The sequence below is a fragment of the Sceloporus occidentalis genome, unplaced genomic scaffold, assembly GCF_023333645.1.
Source record: "Sceloporus occidentalis isolate IW3139 unplaced genomic scaffold, rSceOcc1.0.p SCAF_8, whole genome shotgun sequence".
Classification (NCBI taxonomy): Eukaryota; Metazoa; Chordata; class Lepidosauria; order Squamata; family Phrynosomatidae; genus Sceloporus; species Sceloporus occidentalis.
The window spans coordinates 22,614,202-22,640,013 of NW_028316988.1; the positions used below are offsets into that span (position 1 = coordinate 22,614,202).

Here is a 25,812-nt window from a genome sequence, read left to right on the forward strand (position 1 = left end):
GACCTACAGACTTCAGCACACCCTGTGGGTGTGAGAAGATGGGAGGTGCAGTCCAAAAACAGCAGCAGGGCCTCCCTGAAAGGCTCACAAGACCCTCTCCCAAGCGCAGGAGTTGGCTGCCTTCACCTCATCCAACCCAGCTTGGCATGGGCAAGACCCCATCTGTACCAGAACCCATCAAATGGGATGGAGTCAGCTCCCCATCCCATCCCCAATATTAAAATCTTTGTTGTTGGTACAGCAAAAACATAAAGAGTAGTGCAAAACAATACGCTTTTTATTTTGTTCACAGTTAAACACAAGCAACTGCCTTGACATATTAGAACATTCTAGTAAGGACAGCAAACACCCTCCATTCGGTTCCCACCCCCCAAAAAAGTTCTCTTAGCTTAGATTGTACCATTTCACCTTACCATTTCATATTTATGGCATTTTTAATTGTCATTTTTTCCCAACCTGGCTTACTAAGAGCAAGGTAGAAAATGTTGACCTTTGACAGATGTTTCTTCAAAGATTTAACTAAAAGCAGTCAGTTTCTTTTTTTAAAAATCATTTCCAGCTTAACCAATGAGATATTTTCCCCAACAAACTGTAGGTGTTTGTTGCTTATGCTACATCCATGATTCAGAGATTTACTGAGCAGAGCAATTCCTCCATAATTTCTGTGGTCCCCTGGCGGTGGAAGAGAAGGGAGATTTTACAGTGTTAATGCCATCCAGGAGATCGAGTCTTTTTCAGACTCCGAAAAAGAAACTCCATTGATAAAGAGAGCCTGGGATATTTGATCTGTTAAAAAGAAGACAGCCATGGTTTGGAAGGGAACAGAAGGGCAGCAGCCTACAAGGAAAAGGCAAAAGAGATTCAGCTGAACGCCTCACTGAGAAATATTACCAAAGGCTGATTCTCTTTTGGGGAGATGCAGGATAATGTAGGATTAGGGGGAAGATCTAAAGATGGGTAGCACTGTGCAACTGTTCCATGCTGATGGGACTGTAGTCTTTGGGTCTAGCAAAAGGAGCAGTAGGCAGACTACTGCACTGGGGAGCGCACACAAAACATCCCTCCAAAGTTTTAAAAACCAGTTCATTAAGCAGCAGCAGAGATCCTAGCCTATTTGTCTCACGTTTGTGTGAGTTTGTACAGGGAAGAGGGCTGTGTGTACATTTTAAAGTATACAGGAATGGTTCTATCATGTGAAAGGATTCTGCCCATTCCACCCTCTGAGGCTCTGCTGCCACCACTAACCCCACAATGTGTCTCTAGATTCGCCAGAGCTGGAACAGGAGCAACAGGTTGGTCACCTTGGACCACAAACTCCTTGGCCACTGGTGGCCACAAATTCAGTCCCATTTCAAACCTGCACATTTAGCACTCCTGGTATTACCTCTCTTCAAATCTACCATTTATTCATTTATTTAAAGGAAACATGCAGAGGGGTTCCAAAGAGCAGGCTTACTCATTTTTTATTGGTGTGTCTTCGAAATGTTATACAGGACCACGGGAAGGGAAAGTGTTGGGACGGCACCCTTGTGCAAAGAAAGATCTCAGCAGCTTCCTCTCAGACCAGAACAGCTCAAGGAGCAAAACCCTCACTGAGGGTGGCTTTCTAAAAAACTTTCTGCCAGTGTATGGGGTGTGTGATGGAGGACAAGGTACAGAGGATGTACTGCATGGATGAAGGAAGGGTGACACTTCCCAGCCAGAGAAGTCAGGTTACTGGCAATATCCTAGGATTTAATGCTTTGCCACAAAGGGCAAGAACCTAATGGAAACACCACCCCATCTTCAAGAAAGGAGGGTACCTGGGGGAGACTATATATCTCTGTCCTACCCTCTGGTGTAGCTTCTTCCAAAGTGCCTTCTCTCAAAAAGTATCCCTCTCCAGGGGGCACAGAAGAAGCTGTACGGGTTCAAGACTCATCCACGTCTGGCAGAAGAACCACCTCCGCAGAAGACTGAGAGACTGGGCACCAAACTAGCCCTGAATCAAGAATTGGCCAGAACAAGCCAAATGGAAAAGGGCATCAGGACTGCTCCTGACCTTCAGAAACAACACAAATCTCACATTAATGGGGCTCTTCTTTGTTTACAAGACTCACCTTCCCCAAACCCCAGCATGATTTTCATCAGACAAGCTTCCTGTACCAGTGCCTCCTGACTCTAGGGGAAACCTCAGCTTCCTCCTTCTATTAAAAAAAAAAAGATCCCCCCTGCCCAAAGTGAGGTCAGCTCAGTTATCAGCATATCACATAAAGCGTAGGAAATTACCATGGGATGGAGGAGAGGCACATAAGAGGAGAGGGAGAGCATTTCACAAAGCCCAGCCAAGAGACTTGGAAAATCTGTGTGAGAAGTTCTGGCTGTGAAGGGTAGTATGGGTAAGGGGCACCAGGCATGAGAGGCAACCAAGGGGGCAGGGGAATGTGGCATTTAGAGCCGTGGCGCACAACTGAAACCATCTCATCACTGGAGCAAAGTCCACCCTACTCAAGATGAGTGTAAGAAGAGAGGCCAAACGATGACCAAGAGACTGGGCAGCCAGGGTCTGGGGACAATTCTTTTCTGGGATGAAGAAACGTACACAGCTGTCCCTGCCTGCCCTCTGAGGGGACTGAACTGCCCCTTCACATCACCCCCACCCCAAAGCACCCCTGGGGAGGGAAGCTGAGCTTCCTATTGCACATGGGTTGACTGGAGGCAACCACTCTGGAAAAGGGGCCCAAAAGGGTGGGTAGGAGAAGAAAGACTAGCCAGACTCCAGGCCCCATCCTGGTTCTTCATGGGGATTCTCCAGAGGGGCCCAAGCCCTGGAGGTGGGTGGGTGGAGATGGATCTTCTCTCTGTTCCTGACCTGAAAAGCCACTTTCCTTTCATTCAGCCAAAGTCCAAAGGCAATCCTCTTCCTGTTTCCAACCCAAAACATGAGAGCTTTTAGTTAAAGCAGTCCCCTCCATCCCATGCCACAAATATGAAAGGCAATGCTGAAGGGCTCTCCTCCCATCTAGCTCTGGGCATGGTGGTGGGCTTCGTCATAGTCCATGATATGAAGCTGCCCCACGCCACCACCTTCCTGATTTGGGGGGGCAGGGGACGGGTCTTCCAGGGGGTGGGGGTGGAGTGGGGATGGGGCTTCCACACCGGGGTCTTTGCACAGTTCACTCTTTAAAGTGCTGCAGAGGCTGCTGTGGGCTATCACCCCATCCTCTTCCTCCGACTGGCCTTCACTCTTGGGGTGGAGCAGCTCCCGTGTCTTAATCCCCAGGAAGCTCCCTGAGCTGGGGCAGGAGCCCACCACCAGCTGAGCCCTCCTGCTGCCTCCGCCAACACCACTGAACTGGCCGCCTCTCTGACTAGAGGACTTCTCAAGCGTGGACACTTTGCTGCTGCTGGTGCCGCCACCCCAGGAACTAGGTGGTTTGGTCTCGCCATTCCAGTCAATGACATCTTCTTCACTGTGTCCTATGAGAGGGTCTGTGTGGCCTTTGTTTGTGCTACTCAGCCTGTCACCAAGAGAAAAAAAGGAGGGTGGGGGATACAGAGAGACACAGATGATGAGAGGAGTCAGTGAAAGGGAGCCCACAGCAGCAGCAGGCAAGACGGGAGCATGTTTTACAAATAAAAGTTTCACATCACCTGTCCAGACTCTTATCAACAAAAAAAGGATTGTTGTATTTTTAAACCAATGGTCTAATCCAGTAGAAAAATGGTAGAAGGATCTATTTCTGGTCCAACTTTTTACTGCAAATACCGTCAGTGCTGATAGGGACTGTCAGCACTAATAGTCCAACTAATACAGAGAGTACCAGGTAAGGAAAGGCTGATGCAGATTGTTAGAAGTGACAGAATGTTAGATACCACCACCACAAAAATGTGCTGCTATGGCTACTCCTTAAAAGACAACTACTTTCAAGTAGAATCAGAGCTGGAAGGGGTTCCCAGATGTTATCGGGTACAAGTGCTGCTGAGGCAAGAAATGCTCAGCCAACCCCAGTCTTGGAGTAGAGAGCAGAAAGGGAGCTTTGAGCTACATTTGAGGGGGTCAGCCTTCATTTTTTCAACTGTTTTTAAAGGGGCTTGTTGGGGACTTTTTATTGATTTTAACCTGTGCATTTCCTGAGCATATGATCTGAGGAGCCTGACTGAGGGGCCTATATAGACCTGCTGCCTCCATCCTTTGAGTTCAGTCTCAGAGGACCAGCTTGTAGCACATGCAATCAATTCAGTAAACATTGAACAAAAGCTGCTGCTAACAGGCATTTGCATGGGCATTCTGTGGGAGAAATTTGACGGGGAGGGCCAGCGTTCTCTTTTTAATCCCTTCTCTAAGACTGCTGAATATGGATGGTGATGGATGGTGTTGCAGTCACCTGCAACAGCTGTGGTATGTTTGTCTATGTATGTTTGGACAGAACAAAACATAAGTATTCCTGAAGGCAGCTAGTGCTGGAAATAATAGCCTTGTTGTTACAGAAAGAACCAGGCAAACAGTACAAGAACCCAACAGTGGGAGGGGAAAAAACTTAAATAAGTAGCTAGGAGGAATGATCTATGGTCTTAGATGTCCCTATACTAAATACACAGAGCATGACAAATAAACAAGACAAAGAAGCAAGTACAATTTAACAAACAAGCAAGTACGATTTAATAGGTATCACTGAAACCTGGCAGAAAGAGTCTTACAGTCGGAATGTAACAATAGACGAATATAACCTGTTTCAGAGAAACAGACCAAAGAGAAAAGGAGGAGTAGCACCTGTGATCAGATCCATGACTTAAATCATGGAAGCCAGGTTGACAGCATCTGAGTAAGAATTAAGTGGGAGAGAAACAACAGGGATATCATTGTGAGGGTGTACTACAACCCCCCCCAAGCCAGACTGAGAACATGGATGAGGCTTTCCTAGAACAGATGACCACACATTCAGTAAGCAGAGATATAGTGGTAATGGGGAATTTCAACTATCCTGATATTTGCTGGAAGTCAAGCTCTGGCAAAAGTTTAAGGTCCAGCAAATTCCTCACTTGCTTTGCAGATAACTAAGTTGACCAAAGGTAGAAGAGACAAGAGGTTCAGCTAATTTAGATCATTCTTGGATGTCCTGGTCATCCGCAAACCGAACCAGCATTTGGGCCACACAGTACACAGAAAACCTACACATAAGGACAGATTACCTACACAAGACTAACAGAGCTCTATCACACCCACCCCAACCCACTCCCTGGGCAGGGAGTGAAACTCTCCCTCACTCTCCTTCCAGGATTCTGAACATGACTTCTCACAAACAGCCAAGCAGAAACATGGCACCACTGGCATGCCTGTACCTTTCCTCTGGTCGTTCCAATTTGTCATCTTCACATTTTTTCAGCAATCTAGAGTTCTCCAAGCGACCATACAGATCTAAGACCTCCAGCTCAAATGCCTGTGTGATCTTCTTCTGTGCCTGATACCGGCTCTCAACGGCTTGAAGCTGGCCCCTGAAAAAGAAGAGAAACTGTCTGCCACATCCCTTTGCAATGCTGTCCTCAGTGTGAATGACAAATTTCCCTTTGTGGAAAGATGCTTCCCTTCAGACAAAACATTATACTGTGATGTATAAAGACCAGCAATCCAAAAGAGGACTGTAAAAGAGAAGTCCCTGTTGAGATGTTAATGGACTTTAAATTTCTTGGACTTTGAAAATCTCCCTATTGCCGCATAGCCAGGAGGAGCTTGTCTGCAAAAGATATCCTCCCCATCATAACATCTTTACTAAGGACTGAAACAACATGCAGGCATTTGTCTAACATCTCCAATTGGTGTTTTTTCTGTTTGGTTTGTAACATCTTGCCTGATGAAGAAGCCCATGGAGTTTCGAAAGCTTGCAACAAGTATATCGTGCATTTCAGTTGGCCAGTCAAGGTATAATTTTAAACCTGTTAAACTTAACCAAGTGGAACTCCAGGAAAACCTGGGTGGAGAACAACTCCAGGGTAAACAAGTGGGGATCTGCATTCCCCTCCTGCATTCTTTACTGAACTGTTGGGAATAGGTACAGATATGTAAAAGTTTGATATTTTTGTGTAAATATTTACTTCTTATTTATTGTTTAGAATATTGATATTCTGCCCTTCAGACAGATACAAAAAGCTGCACATATTGTGAGGGGAGAGGCAATGATGTGTGTGTGTGTGTGTGTGCGTGTGTGCACATGCACACGTGTACTAATGTGGGCCTGTATTCTAGTAGAGAAGGAAAGCAGCAACAGCAACGCATTCTGACCAAAGCGCACCTCCCGTTTCCAAGTGCTCTCTGGAGTCCCTGCGTTTAGGAACCGGAGCAAAACTAGGGTGCTCCAGGTTTCCCAGAACTTCCTCTCTTTGTAAAACCCATTTCCCTTTGTCGTCCCAATCCGTTTTCCTGGAGCTACAAACCAAGAAAAGCAGCACAGCCCATGCCACCTTCTTGCTCACAATGCCTCCTGCCCAACTCTTCCAACAACTGCAGACCCCCAATCTTGAACAGATGCTTCTAAGGGGCATCTGCTGGACCCTTCCAAACAATGCTCTGGGCACGAGCAGGTTAAGGGAGTGGCCATGCTACCTTGCTTTGACTTTCACATCCTCCAAGTATTTCTTCTGCTCCAGCAGGAGGTGGTCTCGTTTGGAAAGCTGAACTTCCAGTTCCGTGATCCGTTTCTGAGATGCCTCCAGCTGCTGACCTTGCTGGTGGACACAGCACTTTGCTCTCTCCAGCTCTTTCCAGAAGGCAGTCTGCATAACTTCTCTTTCCTACAAGGAAAGGAAAGAGAAAGGAAGGAGGGGGGCATCTATAGGAAGTGAGTGTGGGGGACAGGTTGGACAGTGTTGGCCACACTGCAGCTGTACTGGGGAAGGTACATCAGACCTAGGTGCAGCTAATGCTGCTTGCTTCAGAATATCACCTCTTGAAAACTGTGTTGCTATAACAGGCAGCTGGGCTGGGGGTGGGAGCTGCTTCATTGTTTCCACTCCCGCAACTGAAGAGTGCACTCAGGCCACTGTTGCTTGCGTCACTACCACTATGTTCAAAGGTACAACTCTATGGGGTGGGGGTGACAGCCAACACGTTTGTGGCAGCCAGAGTAGCCTCCTCCAGCTAAATCAGCCAGAAACAATGGGATAGCTATTGGGAGTGGAAAATGAGCAAGCAGGCAGCTCCTCACCCCTCTCTGCATTCGCCATCTGGCCTAGAACCAGGAGAAGGCCTTGATTGCATCAAATTGGTCAATAATTCCAGTTTGTCTACCTGTTGCTCTCACTGCCCCTTAAGAAGACTGGGAGGTTTTGAGTTTGCTCTGCTTCAGCAAAAAAATTCTGGGACATCTCTGCCAACATCCTGTTTACTTCTTGCAAACCACAGAATGGGCCCGTGGGTCAGTATGTGTCCATGGGGGTTTACCTTTGTGGTGTCGGCATGCTTGTGCTGAAGCTGCTCCAGGTACAACTCGTTCACCTCCCCAAGGACCAGCAGCTGCCTGTTCAAGAACTCCATCTGCTGCTGGACTGATTCGCTGTTGGAAAGCTGAAAGGAATAAAGTATTATACAGCTGCAGCAAAAAACCAAGCGTAAACCTGTCATGGCAAATGCAAATACAAAGAACATTTTCAAGCTGAAGTCTGTGTGCTTTAGTTTTCTGTGTGCTTTTCGGGCTATGTGGCCATGTTCTAGAAGAGTTTATTCTTGACGTTTCGCCAGTACCTGTGGCTGGCATCTTCAGAGAATGCTGACCTGGAAGAGAGTGGGTATATATATACTGTGTGATCCTGGGTAAGGAGGAATGATTCCCATGTTCAATTGTGTATTGTTCTGCTGTTGATGGCCGGGCCTCAGGGTAGAAGACAATGATCACCAATTAGCAGACACTAATCCTCTTTTGCATAGCATACCCACTCTCTTCCAGGTCAGCATGCTCTGAAGATGCCAGGCAAACATGCTGGCGAAACGTGAGGAATAAGCTCTTCTAGAACATGGTCACATAGCCCGAAAAACACACAAAAACTATGGTTGCCAGCCATGAAAGTGTACAACTTCACATCTGTGTGCTTCAATTAGATACACACACACACATATCACCCCTCAGGCCACAGCACTTACCTTCTGAGACACCTGGCTCAGCAGCAGTTCCGTGTGGCACACCTTGTTGCTGGCCTTCTTGAGCTCCAGTTGTAGATCTACAATGATGGTGTGGCAGTCCTCCAGTTTGGTCTATTCAAAAAGCCACATTAGCACAGGTGGTCAGACTACAGAGAAGGATAGTCCTCTGGTGACACATTCAGCTCTACCCCGTGTCTCAAGTCCAGGCAGGACATTTGTCTGTCCACTACATCTCATGTAGACATAGGAGCAAATCTCATGTTTGCTTGGTGAGGCTGTAGCAAGACTGTAAGAGGTAGGGGACAGGGATACAAGCCAAAGACCTTTTTCTAAAATCGCTACTTTTTGAATTACACCACTGAACACTCCTTGCCATTCACTTTCTGCCGGCTGGGTGGGAAACATGGCCAGCCTATGGCCAACCTTATCCTTTTTGTTGCCACACAAAAATGCCACTGAGTTTATACAACTACTGCTAAGAGAAACAGCTCCTGAGTTTCCCTTGCTGTTCAAACTAAAACTAAATCTTTGTGACAGTAAATCTGTGAAACAGCAAAAGGACCATCTTTTTAAAATGAAGAGGATGATGATGATGTTTATTTGTAATGCCTTTTCCACCAAACAGCAGACCATCAAAGACAATGAAATATTATAAATATACAAAAATCTCCAGCATCCCACCAACTGAGCATGTGCATCTTGTCTTAAAGGAGCAGCACACCCCTGGTAGCATGGTTCTGCTCTAAGGGTTAGAAATGCTGGCTAGAGACACATGCCCTGTTTTAAAGGGAAATGCATCTCCTTTTGCCACTGCTGGGCCCTACTGTGGCAGCCATTTTGCAAAGTGAAACTTGATGGCATGGGAATCGCCCCTTGCTGTGCTGACCTTCCCACACTCAGCATGCTGGACACTCACATTCTACACAGCATATATTCACAGGTAACACTTGGGCGAGCATCATTTCACTCACACACACACAGCCCAGAGGTTAGACCAGGTAAGATTGAGAGAAAGAGTAGGGGGAATGGGGGGAAGAAGTGATGGTGGCCCAGTTGCCACAGAGGCGTATGGATCAGAGCCACTAGTGTTCCCTTGTGGAAGTGAACTGAACACTAGATAACCAAGGCCACTCCCTCTGAAGAAGTATCCTACACCCCACTCCACTGTACCCCTCACCAGCAGCTTCCAGCTCTGTCTCTGATTCCAGAAGGACTCTACCTGCAGCTCCTGGCTCTGGTTGTAGTACTCCTCCCGCTCCTGCTGCAACTGGCGGAGCTGGCTGTGGAGCTGGGCCACCACACTGTCATGCTCCTCCTGAAACTTGCGGCTTTGGGCCTGCTCCTTCTGCAGGCTGAGCTTCAGGGACTGGATGTCCTTTTCCTGGAGCCGCAGCTGGTCTTTCTGTCCAGAAGCAGAGATCAGGAGTCAAGGCCCAACTGCCCAACCATCTGCCTTTTCCAGCAAAGCAACCCAGACTTTGCCTAAGGAAGAAAACATGACATTCCTCCCCCACAACACACACTGCAACCCCAACACAACTCGTGCTTTCTGATCACCCAGACAGCAAACCCTTCCTTGTCACATAGGCACAGTAGAAATATGGGAGCTGGAACAGCCTGCTCCAAGAATCCATCTCAGGCATAACAGCTGGCCTTCCTACACCCAGAAGAGACAGTGGGAAGCGGTCATTAGTACAAGGTGGATTAATTTCAAATAGCCCTCTACTGTGAAGCCAACTAGGTGAGCTTGACCAAGTGTGTGTGGGAGAAAGAAAGGAAAAATGTCAAATATCTAAAGTCCTGAGGCTGCCTGGCCTTCCAGAGAGTCACCAAAGGTGGGTTTCCAGGTGAAAGGGCGTGCACAAGGACCTCTGAGGCTCTCACCTACCATCGCAGCATTGTGCTCTTCCAAGGCTGCAGCCTTGATGACCTTCCGCAACAGGCGCCGGTTCCGGAGAGCATGCTGCTGCCTTTGGAAGCGTTCATACAAGAGTTGGTTATGCAGCAGCCGCAGCTGGTTTCGGAGCGTGTGGATTTCATCTGAAGGAGGAGAACCTGAATGGACAGGTGCCAGAGGCAGAAGATGAGACTCAAAGCAGAGGAAGAGCCTTGGCCCAACAAAGGCTGGCCAACCTTGAAGACCCAGGGGAAAAAACCCTAATAACAATAGCAATAGCAGCTTCATTTATATACCGCTTAATACTGCACTGAGCTGTCTCTAAGCAGTTTACAACTGTACGCTTATTGTCCCATCAACCTGGATACTCATTTTAGCAACCTTGGAAAGATGCAAGGCTGAGTCAACCCTGAGCCCCTGGTTGGGACTGAACCCACAACTTTGTGGTTTGTGAGTGACTGCAGTAGTGGCATCTATCCATTGTGCTACCAGGGCTCCTCAATATCAGCAACAGCAAGTACATTTTTCTATACCGCTTATCAGTGAACTAGCACTCCCTAAGTGGTTTACCATATGTAAGCCAATTGCCCCCGACAAGATGGCTACTCATTTTACCAACCTGCGAAAGGATGGAAGGACCTTGGAGCCCTCCTCTAGGATCGAACTTTCAACAGTGTGGCTGCAGTACCAACATTTAACCACTGTGCCACCAGGGCTCCCTTCTGCCTGGTTTATGTCTACTGCAGAATCAATACAAGGCTGAAGGAACCAACTCAAGTCAATGTAATCAATCCAAACTCAGGCTTGTCACCTCTATGCCTTGGGCTGTATCGACACTGCAGAACCAATCCAGTTTGACACCACTTTGACTGCCATGGCCCAATGCTATGGACTTTGGGGAACTGTAGTTTTTGTAGCACCAGAGCTCTCTGACAGAGATAGCTAAATGTCTCACAAAACTAAAATTCCCAGAATTCCATAGCACTGGGCCGTGGCAGTCAAAGTGATGTCAAACTGGATTATTGCTCTAGTGCAGATGCAACCTTAGACAGGTCAACTACACAACATCCTCCGGGGTAAGCGTCATCACTTTGAGTAAATTTTGGCTTTGGCCTGAAAATACTGGCAAGGGTACCAGAAGCAATGTGGCTCCCACCTATGTGGATCACCCCACCTGAGCAGGGAAATACAAAGAGGAATACAGTCACCTTGGAGGAGGAGGAGCTGCAGACACAGGTAAGCTGGTGAGCCTGATGAATCACCAACTGATTTCACTATTATCCCACGGGCATGGGGGCACACAACATGCATGAGGGGTGGGTGGAAGCAACTCAACTCCAGGCATTTCTGGAGGAAATCAATTCTCTAGATTGGAATAAACAGAGGGACACTTTTCTGGAGGAAAAGTCCCATTGACCCCAATAAGTTCAGTAATTGTGGGTGGCAGGTCCTACCATCCAAACCATTTGGAAGGTACAAAGTTAGAAGGTTGCTCATTCTGAGTCCTAATTCACTTACAAAAGGCCCTCAAAAGAGACTTCACCCTGGACCAGAACAAAAGTGTATAATCTGTAGAGAAGCTTGCACTTCCTCTGGTACTGGAAGGATGTGCAGATCCAGCAGCCCTGGATATTCCCCATCCACCAGGGCTCAACTTGCCAGTAAATGTTCTTGGTGCGTTCTTGAGTCACTAGTAGGCTGGACATAAGGGAAGATCCTGTTGCTGAGTGACATGACTGCCCAGGAAGCCAGTTCTAGAACAAGGGTGTTCTGCCAGAAATGATGGCACCCATAGCCCAAGAATGCTGCTCAGCCTGGCCCTGGAGATGGATGCCCAAGTGACATCTATGGGATACAGGTCTCACAACAGCTGTGGCTATTATGGGCACTGCAGCCCCTTCCTGGGACAGTCTTCTATACTGTCATGAAGACCAAAGTGCAGTAGCTGCAATACAACCAGCACAGGGCTTCTGATAAAGAGATTCTCAGAGCTCCAGGCCAAAGCAAACACTTCTCCAGTTCTTAAAAGAATGTAACTGATGTTTGCCTGGGATTGTGCCAAGACTTAAGGTTTTCAGGAAAAGCAGTGTGGAGAATAGAAGCTACAGCCTAAATTCTGACAAACTCCACTTCTAATTTCTCCAGTCTTTTTGCCTAAAGGATGATGCAAACATGCTGGCATCTCTGGTCCTGTAAGCTGTTAAGTCCTGGAAGATACCAGTAGAACGTTTTAAAGATATAAAGCAAGGCTTGAGAATACTGGTGGCCAGTTATCTATACATCACAGGAATTAGGTAACATTTGTTTACCAATTTGTTTACCTCCAAAGTGAGTCCAGTCAGCTGATTTACTTGGCAAAGGCAACCTGAAACAAGTGAAAAAATGAAAGGTGATTTACTTGGGACTGCAGCAAGGCAGCCTTCACAGGAGAGGCTCTCACCACCATCTTCTTGCTTTTTGCTTCCCCAACACCAATGCTGTCTGAATTTGCGCCCAAGTAGGAAATTCTACAATCAAGAAGATGCCTGCATAATATGAGAACAGATCATCCAAATATGCATAGTTTGCTAACCTCTTAAGTCAAATCAAGAGGCAGGTGGGGAGCCCTCCATGTCAGATGAGAATGGAGTAAAAGAGAAGAACGTGGAGATGTTTCTAAGCTGCTCTGAAGCCAGAACTAGAAACTTGCTTTAGTTTTTGGAACAAATGATTCTGCATTATAAATTCAATAGTTTTCTTCTTGCAAAGCACACTACACACAAAGTTCAAATAATGCAGTACAGCTAATCAAATTCTAAGACACAAGCACAATCAATCAGCAGGCTCACGTGACGCACCTCCTGCTGGAGATGGGAATATGGGTGAGGGAATGATTTACAGAGGTTCAAAACTGGTATCCCAGGAAGAAGGAAAGCTAAGTCCTCGTCTACTTCCAATGCACTAGCTGAACATATATGGGGAGGTGTTAAGTGTGAGGAGCAAGCCACCATTCAACTCCCCACCTACTTTGGGCTAGTCCACCAAAGCCATCACAAAATAAAGGTTAATAATAATAATAACAACAACAACAACAACACAAAAATCTGATGACACTAAGCTTGCTTTGGGATGGACTGACTGCACAGCCCATGGGGGGAGGCAGAGCAAAGATGCAGCTTCTGTCAGACCCGAATGGAGCCCTAAGCTTAGGCTTGCTAGCACTGAGCCTTTTCCTCTGCCCACCATCATTCTAGAAGCATCCTCACGGTGCACTCACAGTCTGCATCCTCCTCAGGGTTGCAACTACTCCATTCTAGCCAATAAAAACGAAAAGCAAAGATGAAAGGCCTTCCCATGTGAGAGGAGCAGAGGGGACTGGGGACAGGGTTGCCCTCGGACAGAGACCCTCCACTCAGCTAGTTCCAACTTCAGGCAAGCCAAGGGAGGGACTGCACGTATGTGCCCTCCTGTACACATCACTTACTTGTTCAGCTCTTTGCTGTGGGCATCTGCTCCACACTGAATAAGGCGATCAAGCACTTCCAGTGGGGAGGTGTGGGAAGAGCCCTCTTCATCCTGCACTCCTTTGACTTTCTTCAGTAGCTCTTCTGTCTTCTTACTCACAAAAAGGTAGGCAGTCTTTGGAAGAGCCACTTCAAAGAGATGTTCATAATCTACTGGCTGCCTGCACCCAAACCCTTCTCTCTTGTGGGCTACAGCCTTGCAAGGGCTGGGAGTGAGAATGCCAGGCTCCAGTAGCATTGGGTTTTCCCTGCTCCCAGCTGGAGGATCCTCAGAGTTGCAGCAGGGTCGATCTATGGGGGTGAAGGTTTGCTTCAGGGAATCCTGTGAGTTGCTCTCCAGCCCAGACGGGTCCAGAAATGATGATGGCAAGGGCTCCGAATTCAGAATCTGCCCAGAGTTGCTTGAAGTGGCTGATTGGGACTTCTTTGAGCTGGAGAGACTCTCACTCCATTGAAAAAATGGAGAGTCAAAACCTCCCCGAGGCACCACAGGCTCAGCATCTGCTGTGGTGATCTCAGAGATCTCTTTTGATATGGCATCTGCATGTAGAGAGAAAGAGGGAGGGAGAGAAGGAACCATCTTAGCATCCAGGACACACTACCTTCCTTATACAAAGGAGTGGGAAAGCAATGCAACTGAGCTCCAAGAGAGCGCTGAAAGTAAAGAAAACTCAATTTTGTTAGACTTCTTGAGGAAATCTTTCTTATGTGACCAAGGCCTGGGAACTAGCCACACTACTTATGGAAACTACAAGATTGCCCTTCTTAGGTGTTGCAAAGCACATGCATTGTTAAGGATTTGACCAAAATTATTTTGGCTTTGTAAACTGAGGGTCAGTAGAACAATGCAGTCTCACTATTTGGAAGCCTTATTTCACCTAGCTCAGTGAGTTCTGACATTCAGCAAGCATAGAGTTCACAGTGAATATTTCCAGGAGTGTCCTTAGAGGATCCATGGGCTAGAAATCTTTTCATTTTGTTTTTAAAAGTAAAGACAACAGATTCTCAAACTGGTCAATTCACACTTCCTGTGATATCATTGAGATGACTGAGAGTGCACACATCTCAGTCTGTATCTAAACTGCTAAACCAGCCTTTCTCAACCTTATGCCCACCAGTTCTTTTGAACTTCAACTCCCATGGCTGTGACCACTGGTCGCACAGGCAGTTCGGAACAGAAGCCCCAAACATTTGGAAGGTACCAGGGCAGAAGGCAAAACTAAATTCTGGAGCACGTCCACAGCTGGCTGCTGCTCCCAGGTTATGTGAGGCTGGATGCAACCCATGCAGTCTTCGGCTGAAGGACTCCAAGCTTGAGATGAGGTGTGAGCAGAGCTCTCCTGGGCAGACAATTCACCCTCTATGTCGCCACAGTTTTGGACTTTAGACAAAGATTTCGAGCTATACTCCATTACCTTCCTCTCGGTCCTTCTCGCCACTGTCTTCAAAAGAGGCCTCCAGATCACCTAAGATGCTGGGAAGATCACTTAAAGTTACCGAACTTTTACTGCCATGGGAGTCTGAGGGGAAAAGGGAGAGCAAAAAGGCTTACCCAGAGACCCAGGTATGATGCCACACAACCTCTTTGTCACAAAGCAAGGCCAGCCCCCAAACTCTCAAGTACAAACATCTTACTCTCAACCACCACCTTTGCTTCAATTCTTCTCTCCTGCTTTTAAAGAGGGGAGTCCATATAATAATAATAATAATTTGTTTTATTTATATACCACTATTCCAAAGATCATAGCGGTGAACAGCAAGTAAGCTAATTAGCACTTGGCTTTTTAGGGTTTCTTTGGCACAGCGCATCTAAACACTGCACCAAAGAAACGGCATGATGGTGCCTGCTGTGTCAGGCAGCGTGAAGCTGGCATCGGGCGGAGGCAGAGCGGGCAGTCACCACGCCTCCACTCTGCCCCGATGTCTTCATTTATTGTCAGTCTGTTTAGCCCCTTAATGTCCCAACAGGAACAAAATCAGAATTTTATTAAAACTTGCTGACCCAAATTATAGAACAGCCTTATGAGAACTGGATTTTGCTGGGATACGGGAATGTGTAATATCACATAAATTAGATAGAGTAGCTGAAAAGAAAATTAAGGAGGACCAGGTATATTACCAAAATCTTTCTTTTTGCTTAATGGACAGCTTAGCAGTTCAAGATGAGGAAATTCTAAAGTTTATACCTTTTTAATGATACAAATCATTTTCAAGGACTGATATGTTTTCAATATCAAAATTATTGAGTTATAAAGTAAGAATAATGACTTTCCCTCCAAAATCATTTTTCTGACCATAATCCATTAACTTTGATATTATTTAGTAAGAAGGGGACTTTTAATTGGAGACTGAATGAGTCAGTGTTAAATGATGAAAAAGTGATTACTGAAGCTATGTTTGAGAGTCCTTTTAAAATAACTTAAATTAAGGGACTGATCTTAAAATAGTATGGGATGCAAGAAAAGCTTTTATGAGATGACTTTCTATTCAAAAATGTGCAAACCCAAAGCAAAAAACCAAGAAAGCTTACAAAGGATTTTAGAGTTTATTAAGAAGAAAGATTGGAGGAGGACATGTTTTAATGAAGACTGCCACTACCTTCATCAAATGAAGGGAGAGGGCCAGAGGCCCTGTGTAATGTGGCCTGCAGGACCTTCCATTCTGCCAGAACTGAAAGGGATCTTGCCCTTAGAAAGTAGGCACTGGAATAAAATTTACCCAAAGTTCTCATGTTGTTAACATTTTGCTGTCGGGATAATGAAGGCCTCCCAGGATCTGTTCTTTCCTCCTAAAAAAGAGTAAGGATAGAGCAACAGTAACAAAAGAAATGCCAAGCACAAAACAAGCAGTCTTCTCCCCCAAACTGGAAACAGAAATATACTTTTTGTTTGGAATGGAAAAGGAGGCACACCAAGCATGCATGTGTAAGAGAAACCTGCCTTCCCTAGATTTCTGAAGGAGGAGCTTTTCAAGTTGCTTTTCTCCAGCCCTCCAGCCAGGCTGATAGGAAGAAGGCAAGGTAAGAGCACAACGCATCAGAAAGAAAGCAGCTTCCTCCTTGAGTGGGTGCTCTCTGAAACCTGAAATGTTTTAATTTAATTCTTTGGATAACAGCAGCTTTCATGGCACAGTAAGTTGCCTTGAGACAAAGTCTGGGAACAAGACTGCTCATGCCACACATCTGTCCAAGCCTCAGATCCTGGCAGTGAACTGAACAAGGAGATTGGCTCACTCATATGTTCCTGGAAGCACTGGAATCTGTCAATGAGCCTCCCCCCCCTCAAAAAAAAAAGTACTAATAAAGCCTTGACTTCCACCAACCCATTCTGCACTTTCCCCTTTCCCCTTTGCCCAAAGCCAGGTAGGTGAAGCCCTCTAAGACCTCTGCTTTACCTTCTTGGGAGGTGCAGCCGTAGTTAGAGGAACTGATCCCTGAACGAATTCATCTGAAATGCACGATGGAGGCGGAGAGGTGGCAGGTGTTCCTAGAGGGGTTCCTTTCCCAACTGCTAAATCAAAACAAAGAAAAGATTATTCTTGCCCAGGTAAGGCCTGGCTCTCACAGAGATTGTTGCTCATCCTGTCACCTCAAACAAAAAGGCTTTAGGGAAGCTAATCTAATTTTGGTTGTTCACCACTTCCCTGGCAACAAAAAGAAGAAAAACTGATAGCAGCAGACCTACCCGGTGTGCCAAAGAATTTGTTGAAAGGTTGGGAGGGATTCTGTGAAGACTCCACAGCCATTCCAGGGGAGGTGGGGGGAGTGGTCATGCCACAAACAGCAGAGGGGCTCCAGAAGGTCACCTGGAAGGAGAGTGGTCCACATGGCAAACTCCTGAAGTTAGGGGGGGATTCTGGCTGCCTGCACGGCTCTGCTCTTCCCCTGCATATCTACTCCCAAGATAGCTTTAGACAGGGCAAACAGTATTTTGTTCTGAATTGTCCCTCATGCCCCATAGCAGATGTCTGATAGCCCTTCTTAATCAGCACAATTACATCCTGACTTTCCTCTGTGAAGTAACAGAAACAGCAGACTCAGGGGATTTCCCATTCTGGAACCAGCCAGCCCTAGACATGCTCATTCAAACATGTTCCTACCTGGAACCTGCCTTATGATCCGATGAAACCTGATTCCTAGATTCTAAGATCATTTGAGGGTCCAACCATGTGTTTGGAAAGTATCCTAGGGAAATAGTGATGCAGACCAGAGGTGCTGCAGAGGATGGGAAAGGAGCATAGAACATGCTTAATATATGTACTGTTGAAAGATGTTGTTGTTGTGTGCCTTAATTTCCTCTTTTATTTATGGCAACCCTAATGCAAACTTATCATAGGGCCAAGGGGAAGAAGAAGCTGCTGATTCTACTGCTACTTGGACCTCTGCCTTCCAAGTGCCTTCTAAGAAGCAGAGCTCTCCCTGCAGTTCATCTGGTGCCATCCAGCCATGGAGGGAGAGATGCGAGCCCATCTCCATCAGGCCTGGCCTAACTAAGAGCCCTCCATCTAGTCCATCTGCCTTGGTTCAGGCCTCAGAGGAAGAGAAGAACTGCTGGACCTTATCCCCTTCCCGACCACCATTCCCTTCTCCTTTTGTGTCGTGTATTTTTAGATTGTAAGCCTGAGGGCAGGGAAGTGTCTAATTAAAATAATAATAACTGTAAGCCCTCTGAGACCCTTTAGGACTGAAGGGTGGGGTAGAAATACTGTAAATAAAATAAACAAATTATCATGGGGTTTTCTTGGCAAGATTTGTTCAGAGGGGGTTTGCCATTGCCTTCCCCTGAGGTTGAAACCATGTGACTTGTCCAAGATCACCCAGTGGATTTTATGACCAAGAGGAAATCGAATCCTGGTCTCCCAAGTCACAGTCCAACACTCAAAGCACTACACAATGCTGGCTTCTAGTGCACCCAAAACCACCCCTTCCTCCACAGGTTACTGCCACTCCTTCTAACCAGCATGAAAAAGCACCAAGTATCTGAACACAAACTCACTTCAGATTTTCTTTAGAAAAAAACTATCGGTAGGGGTGGTTTGCCAAAATATGGTACACAGAAAATGTCTATGAGGAGAAACACACTTCCTGGAGCACAGTCCTGCTCAGCTTCAGTGTCCACCAGGTTTCACTGACTGGAGTTTTGGACCATCAAGTGATTCTCTTCAACAACCTAGGAATCAGTCAGCATCGCTTGATAATGTAGCATGTCCCAAGCAGTATCACATTTTGTAACTGAGCTGTTGTAGTCTGATAAGGCTCCAGGGGCTGAAAACAGAGTATACATACAGGCCACAGGTTGCCCAGTCTTGCTGCATGACCTCTACTGAATTCTTGCTGGTGAAAACCTTTTAACTGGAGAGAGGGGAGGATTGCAGCTGGGATTTCCAATGTCAGGGAAGGCATAGCTGGCACCAATCAGATGGCCATGGTCACAGGTGCCCTTGGGTTGAGACAGTGACATTTTAAAGAAAACCTGCTGGCTTTGGTGACAGGAAAGTTGTGGCTTTGGAGGAAAGGAATCCCACAAAGACAACTGGACCCAGCAAGCTGCCTGTTCTCAGTGATCCAACAAATGTATCTACCAACTCTCCATTCCAAATCCTACACCCAAGATTGAGGTTGAGGCAGGGGTCTCCTTCGCACTCCCAGTGGCTCCAAAGCTCCACCATTAGTACCCCCAACAACCCCCATCATCCACCTCTCTTCAGCAGAAAGTATCCCAACCCACATCTGCATGCCATGGAATACGCTGCATTACCTGCTGATGCTCAACTGACAGACCCAAGGACTGGGAGTTCAAAATCTGAGGTAGCTGCCCCAACATATGTGATAGTGCTAGGCGAGAAGCCGGGCATGGGGTAGATGTTGACGCGCCTGAGTTAAGAGATATTGAAGACAAGATGGGGAAGATTATTTCTCTAAGACATTCTAACAATCATACATTCATCAGGGTTTTTTTTAAATCTGTATTTTATACTCATGTTTTGAAAAGTTTGTATTTTCAAATCCACACTCATCAAAACAGAAAAAAACAGGCCAATACAAACAGATACCAGGTGAGTTCAGATTGGTGGACAGAGGGCTCTGCAGGCATTAAGAGGCTAACAAGGACAAAGTTGGGCAAAGAATTGTAATTCAGAGCAAACATGACTCTGGCTCCCTGCAAACTACAGTGAAAACCAGGACTGAGTTCCCAGTGGGTCTGTTTTCCTAATCCTTAACCAATCCTGGTTGCCTAACTACAGTTTCCTGTGTTGTGTAGGAGAGGTTCTGATTGTGGCGCCATAACATGGCAGGGCCTGTGGGGCTATCACACATTATGACATTCTCTTCTAGCAGAAACCCAGCGATCCCTGCTTCATATCATCTTTCATATAAATATATGCTTTCAGAGGGGTAGCAAGTGTCTCTGCTGCTTCCTGTTTTTATTTTGGGGGTTTCTGTATTGTTTAATCTAGAAGTGATTTGACTGTTTAGAATAGTGACTTCTAAACTGTGTTTCTACATGGGCATTCTGCTAAGCTGAGCTCCTCTGAAGGAGAGTATGGGAACCAAAGCAATAAAGGAATAAAACTGATTCAAACATTAGCCAAGTCCCATCATAAGCAAGTTGCAGTGTCTGCAAAACCCAGTTAACCCAGAACTTGGTTAATGCTGACAGACACAACACATGAAAGCATGACGAGGGGGGGGCGAGAAATGGTAAGGGGCAAGCATATCTGAAGGTAGAACCCATGTTTGCAAATCCTGATTTGCCAGGATGAGCACTGAGTTTGCCCCAGCTTTATTTTATCTCCTCGTCCTTCCACAAGCAGAGAAGGTTAGTCTCTAAGGCCTGCTATTTAGATATTCTGAAGGGCTCTGGACCCATACCTAAGCTACTATGTGAAGAAAAGTAGGGGCTGGCATCAGGATCAGCTGGGCGATGTTGCATGTGCAAGCCAGCCTGCTGGGAGACTGAAGAGTAGCCATCTTCATACGATGATTCTGCTGGGTCCAGGGAGATTTTGGCACATTCAATCACCACATCATGCGTCTCTAATCTCTTCCACCTGTTGTGAGTCCAAGGACCATCCATCAGTTCTCACCCACAGAAAAAACATTACATTTTTTTTAAAAAAAAGACACTTTAAAAAGCTGATATGGGGTTGGGGGACATTGCCTTGCAATTATTCTGGTCTTTCTTTGCTAAACATTCTCAGAGGGTGGCACTGGAGGATTGTTGGCCATGAGCCTGTACGGTTCCACAGTGTAAATACTATCATATATGCTTCTCATCATCTATACATGAAGTGCCTGGGAGACGTCATACAGAATGCTGGAGCTGGGTGCCATCGGTATGCTGACAATACCCAGCTCTCGCTCTCTTTTACAAATGATGCCAAGGAGGCTATGGTAGTACTGAAATGTCATCTGGATGAAGCAAAGAACTGGATGTGGGTGAAAAGATTGAGGCTTGATTCAGACAAGATGGAAATGCTGCTGGTCAGTAAGAAAACTGGCCTGGGATTTGGATTGCAGCCTGTTCTGGATGAGGTTGCTCTACCAGTGGAAGAACAAGTTTATAGATTGAGGTGTCCATGGATGTTAGCGTGTTTTTAAAATGTTTTCATCTCTGCATTGTTTTACTGTAATTAGTTTTTGTTCATCGCCCTTGGAGGCTGGGAGGGGGGGAATACAGAAATAATTTAAATACATTTTAAAATGGAAAGAAATGCTTCCAAATTACTCCAGCACACCTTCATAACTCCTGGAATACTAAATGAATATTGCTTTTCTGAAAAATACAGGATTAGCATATTGGACATAAAATTATTAAAAGGGAAGTTTGGTGCTTGTTACCAAGAGTAATCTCTATAAACATTAGTATCTAGTTCAAGGGAACCCTGCCTGAGAATAATCCAGGATATCCCAAGACAACTTTGCCTTGGGGTACCTGTGTCAGCAGTGACTGTAGAGTGTCAGAGAGACACAGTTCCCTACCCCATCTACCCGTTGAAATGGATAGAGACTCCACTGTAGGGCCTACGGCAGGGAGGTCATTCCCAGCCTTTAAGAGAGGTGGGCATGGCTATTATACCTCCGAGGGTCCAGCTCATGATCCTTGGATCCAGTCACTAGCTCTGGATGGATACGCACATAGCCCATCATTGGCTGAAACAAAGAAAGAAAATTTTTATTCATCTATCTATTTATTATTTAAATGGGTGAAGATGCACAGCTGAAAAGCAAGAGGCATGAACTTGACAATCTTCAGTCCAATACAATGCATATTTTCATTTTACCAGATCTTCTGGTAGCAAGATGCAACTGCAAACACATGTGCATTGCCAGCTGTGGGGCAGCGACATCATCTCTAGAAGCAACGTGTAATATTCCATAAAGTTTTTTAAACAAAGCAATGGCAGCTCAGGATCAACAGAAGCTGCCCTGTGCTGACCCCAATGACTGTCTCATCTAGCCCAGTCCTGACTGACTGCAGCGCCTTCCCACCCTGCCAAGGGCAGCAAGGGACTGAAACCAGGACTACTGCTGGGCCTGACCAACCTCATGCCTGAGTTCTGTAGCCCACCTGCTGCCCCACACACACCAGGCTGAATTAATTTCATCTTGCTAGTTGTTAAACTTTAACTTTTGTGTAGATACCTGTTACTCTCTTTCTCCTCAATACAAAGTTTAAACAAACAACAACAGATGAACATGCACTACAGGTCACATGTTGGCATTTCAGGCTCAGTCCATTTAAGTAAATTACACCTATTACAGCAGCGGTTCCCAACCTTTGTTGGGCCGCAACCCCCCTTTTGGCCAGACATCCCGCCCGGTGGAGGCCAGGAAAGGGAGGGACTTCTGGCCGTCTACAAGCCCCAGTGGCCTTTGCGGTCAGAGGTCCTGCCCCTTCCCAGCCTCCCAACCAATCAGGGAGGCCACTGGCCAGAAGAAGGGGCAGGACTTCCAGCTGCAAAGGCTGCTGGAGGCCTCACCGCCACCTCCTCCTCACCCCTTTTCCTCCTCCTCTAGCACCAGCCAGACTTGCTCTGGCCTACCACCGCTGCTGCCACCATCACACAGGGCTTCTGTCACCGTTGCCACAATTGAGGTGGTGGTGGTGGTGGCAGCAACCCGGCACAATGGCGGCTGCATGGACAAGGGGGAAGGAGGAGGCGGCAGCCCCATGCGATGGTGGCAGTGGTGGCAGCGACCTCAAGGAAGAGGAGGTGGCAGCCTCAGCCCCACGTGCCATGTGGAGAAGGAGGAAGAGGCAGCCCCAGCCCCGCATAATGGTGGTGGTGGCGGCGGGAGCTGCGTGGAGGAGGAAGAGATTAAGGAGGAGGAGGAGGCGGAAGGTCAGAGGAGGCCTGGCCGCATGGAGGAAGAGGAGGAGGGGCGAGTCCAAATCTGGTGACCCCCGAGAAGGGGTCGTTTGACCCCCAGGTTGGGAATCGCTGTATTACCGGAACACAGAAGGGTAATTTGGTCTTCCAACTATGCAAACAAACATAGCTCATTGAGGTTGTGCTTGCTGCTGCTGCTGCTTCCCTTTCATTTTTTTCTTTTACCTTGACCACCTCTTCAAAGGTCTCCAGGTTCTCCTTCATACTGTAGTGAGATCGCAGAAAGGAAACGAAGTTGCAAGGGTACATTCCATAAAGGCGATGGAAGAGGGCATAGACACTGGCATGGAGATGGACTAGACAGATGTCTGCAACACGGCCTGGAAGAGAGGGAAGGCATGAGTTAAGGCACAATTCCCCACACACAGAGGAAAGTGCTTAGAAGGAAACTGATGTAGCTCAGCCTTCTGAGAAATTAACATCCACTGAAAATGGCTTCTACCCTACCTGCTGTTGTGTGTCTTCAAGTCAACTCTGACTTATGGTCAACCCATCCTATAGATTTCTTGGCAGGCTTTCTTCAGAAATGTTTACCATGAGCTTCCACTGATTCCGCGAGTATGATTAACCCAAGGTCACTCAGTGGATTTCCATGGCTGAGCAAGAATTTGAATCCGGGTCTCCCAGAGTCCTAGCCCCAAAATTAAACCACTTCATCATGTTAGTGCTAAATTCTATCCCATACATGGACAAATTTGCATCACCACTCTGCCAAGATCTCAGAAGCCAGTAAGCTGCCCAAAATAATATATTTTGTAACCAGAGACTGGAGTTTCAGGGTACCCATGGAGTTCACAAGAATTACAAATATGTTCTGGGTGTAGAATTTGCACTTGCAAGAATGACAAAAGAGATGTATTTAAACTACACTCTTTGGGTGAAAAAAGGCTCCCAGAACAGCTCAAAAGGATTATTTACAAGCTGGTCCTGCCCAAGGCTTAGAGTTTAAAAGTTACAACTGCAAAGGTAAAAGGAACTTGGAGGAAGCTGTTTGGAATCAGAGCTGGAACTCCAGTAACATTCCCTTATTTCTAAGCATGTATGGCTGGAACTAGAAGAAGTCTGGGCACAAAGCCACTCACACCACCTGCATCTGTAGCCAGTGAGAGTTGGAATCCATTCCTAGAGCACCCACCACCCAGCTATCCCTGCGTATCTTGTGGCAACAGAGCAGAGCACATGCAGCCCTCCTTTAAGAGGATCAGCTTGATAGTCAAAGTGCAAACATTCATAATGCAACAAGAGGGATAGTAAAATTAATAATAATAATAATAATAATAATAATATCCACATGTTAAAAACATCCATGAAAGGCACAAAAGACTTAAATAAGAAGAGATGAAAAATCTTCATTTATACAGTTGTTCATTTATGCTGACTGTAAAAGGGAATGAGACAAATTAATGGACAAGTCATAGGATTATCTACAACTATCAGCAGTGAAAATAGAAGTTCAACATCCAGATGGTGCGGGGCGGTGCGCAAAGGCACCATGCTACTGCTGGGCTGGTGCAAGCCACTGTGGCTGCATCCAGAACAAGGTAGTTTTTACAGCAGAAACGTGAGCTTCTCCTCAGAAGCAACAGGGTTAAACTTTCTCTTAACAGAACCATCCAGCATCTCACCTGGGTTCTTCAAGTACCAGGAGGAAAGGCGGCCAAAGATGCCAAAGAAGTCATGAAGGTATTGCTTCCCAGACTGGGGGATCATGGGCAGCAAGGTGATTAACACTAGCACACCTGTAGTAAGGACCACTACATCTGTATCAGTCTGCAAAGGAGGAAAAAAGCAAGCCACAACTGTATTTGCAAGGGTATACCACACTTCCCAGTGAGGGGAAATATTCCCATGTTCCACAACACCCTCTCCTCCCCTCAATTGCTGTTTCTTAGCGGCACCTAAAATTGTATGTTTATGCAGCTTCAAGTTGCCTGTCAACCTTTGGTGACCTCATGAATTTATAGGGTTTTCTTAGGCAAGAATCCTCAGAAGTGATTTGCCATTGTCTTTCTCTGAAATAGAGCCCACAACATTTGGTATTTCCTGACGGTTCTCCATCCATATATTAACTAGGCCTGACCATGTTTAACTTCCAAAATCAGATGGGATCTCATGCCTTCAGGCTGTTCTGGGGGTTAAATAAGGGGGCCAGTATGTCCCATCATCAAGGAAGTGTGTGAGTGGTCAGGGTATTGGGGAGCAATACCCTGACTGAGAAAACCCCTTCCAAAGAAAAGCAAGAATAACTCCATGTTTGGTCAGTTTTACTGGTAAGCCCTAAAACAATCAGTTTGTGCCACCTTGGTTTTGGAGGACTTTACGGTCCCTCTTTGTTTTGGTGTTAAAGGTGGATCTCACCTTGAGGACCTGGTGGGCAGGAAGGCAAGGAATACTTTTGCAGGTTGACTCTCCCTTATCCAAAATGTTTTGGAACAGAGGTGTTTTGGATTTTGGAGTTTTTCAGATTCTGGAATATTTGCATATACATACTGAGATATCTTGGAGATGGGATCCAAATATGAAATTCATTTATGTTTGTATGCACCTTATACACACGCCTGAAGGTAATTGTATACACAATATTAATATTTTTGTGCATGAAACAAGATTTGTGGACAATGAACCACCCATGTGGACAATTTTGGATTTTGGAGTATTTTAGATATTAGAATTCTGGATAAGGGAGACTCAACCTGTAATGAATAACAAACTAGAATCAATTAATTCCAGACCCCTTCTGAACAGACCTGAGCACCAACAATTCTAGATTTAGGCATAGTAAAACATTCTTAACAGATTAATCTACCAGCACCAGAGCTGTATAACTGCCCACCTCTCCCCACTGCCCACATCCCATATGAAGTCATTCCCAAGACATGGAAACTAGCATAATTAGGCAGAAGGCT

The 25,812-nt window shown here is 46.2% G+C and overlaps 1 protein-coding gene across 4 annotated transcripts in view; it reads right to left on the reverse strand.

Moving 5' to 3' along the window:
- Positions 1–256: 256 nt before the first annotated feature.
- TSC1 (TSC complex subunit 1) overlaps positions 257–25,812 on the reverse strand; it is a 38,924-nt gene continuing 13,368 nt past the window's right edge. Inside the window, exons 6-23 of one of the 4 annotated variants that reach the window (XM_089535287.1) lie at positions 24,532–24,676; positions 23,072–23,226; positions 21,592–21,665; positions 20,385–20,563; positions 19,270–19,385; positions 17,197–17,317; positions 16,907–17,019; positions 16,232–16,301; positions 14,929–15,033; positions 13,474–14,053; positions 12,332–12,375; positions 10,002–10,168; positions 9,333–9,515; positions 8,114–8,224; positions 7,418–7,540; positions 6,581–6,768; positions 5,323–5,475; positions 257–3,500 (exon numbers count right to left, since the gene is read on the reverse strand). In XM_089535287.1, the coding sequence (XP_089391413.1) occupies positions 3,002–3,500; positions 5,323–5,475; positions 6,581–6,768; positions 7,418–7,540; positions 8,114–8,224; positions 9,333–9,515; positions 10,002–10,168; positions 12,332–12,375; positions 13,474–14,053; positions 14,929–15,033; positions 16,232–16,301; positions 16,907–17,019; positions 17,197–17,317; positions 19,270–19,385; positions 20,385–20,563; positions 21,592–21,665; positions 23,072–23,226; positions 24,532–24,676 (3,126 nt within the window). In that variant the 3' untranslated portion in view covers positions 257–3,001. Of the gene's footprint in view, positions 3,501–3,787; positions 4,802–5,322; positions 5,476–6,580; positions 6,769–7,417; positions 7,541–8,113; positions 8,225–9,332; positions 9,516–10,001; positions 10,169–12,331; positions 12,376–13,473; positions 14,054–14,928; positions 15,034–16,231; positions 16,302–16,906; positions 17,023–17,196; positions 17,318–19,269; positions 19,386–20,384; positions 20,564–21,591; positions 21,666–23,071; positions 23,227–24,531; positions 24,677–25,812 lie in introns of those variants that run through there. The other 3 variants (XM_089535285.1, XM_089535289.1, XM_089535288.1) reach the window with 3 other exon arrangements.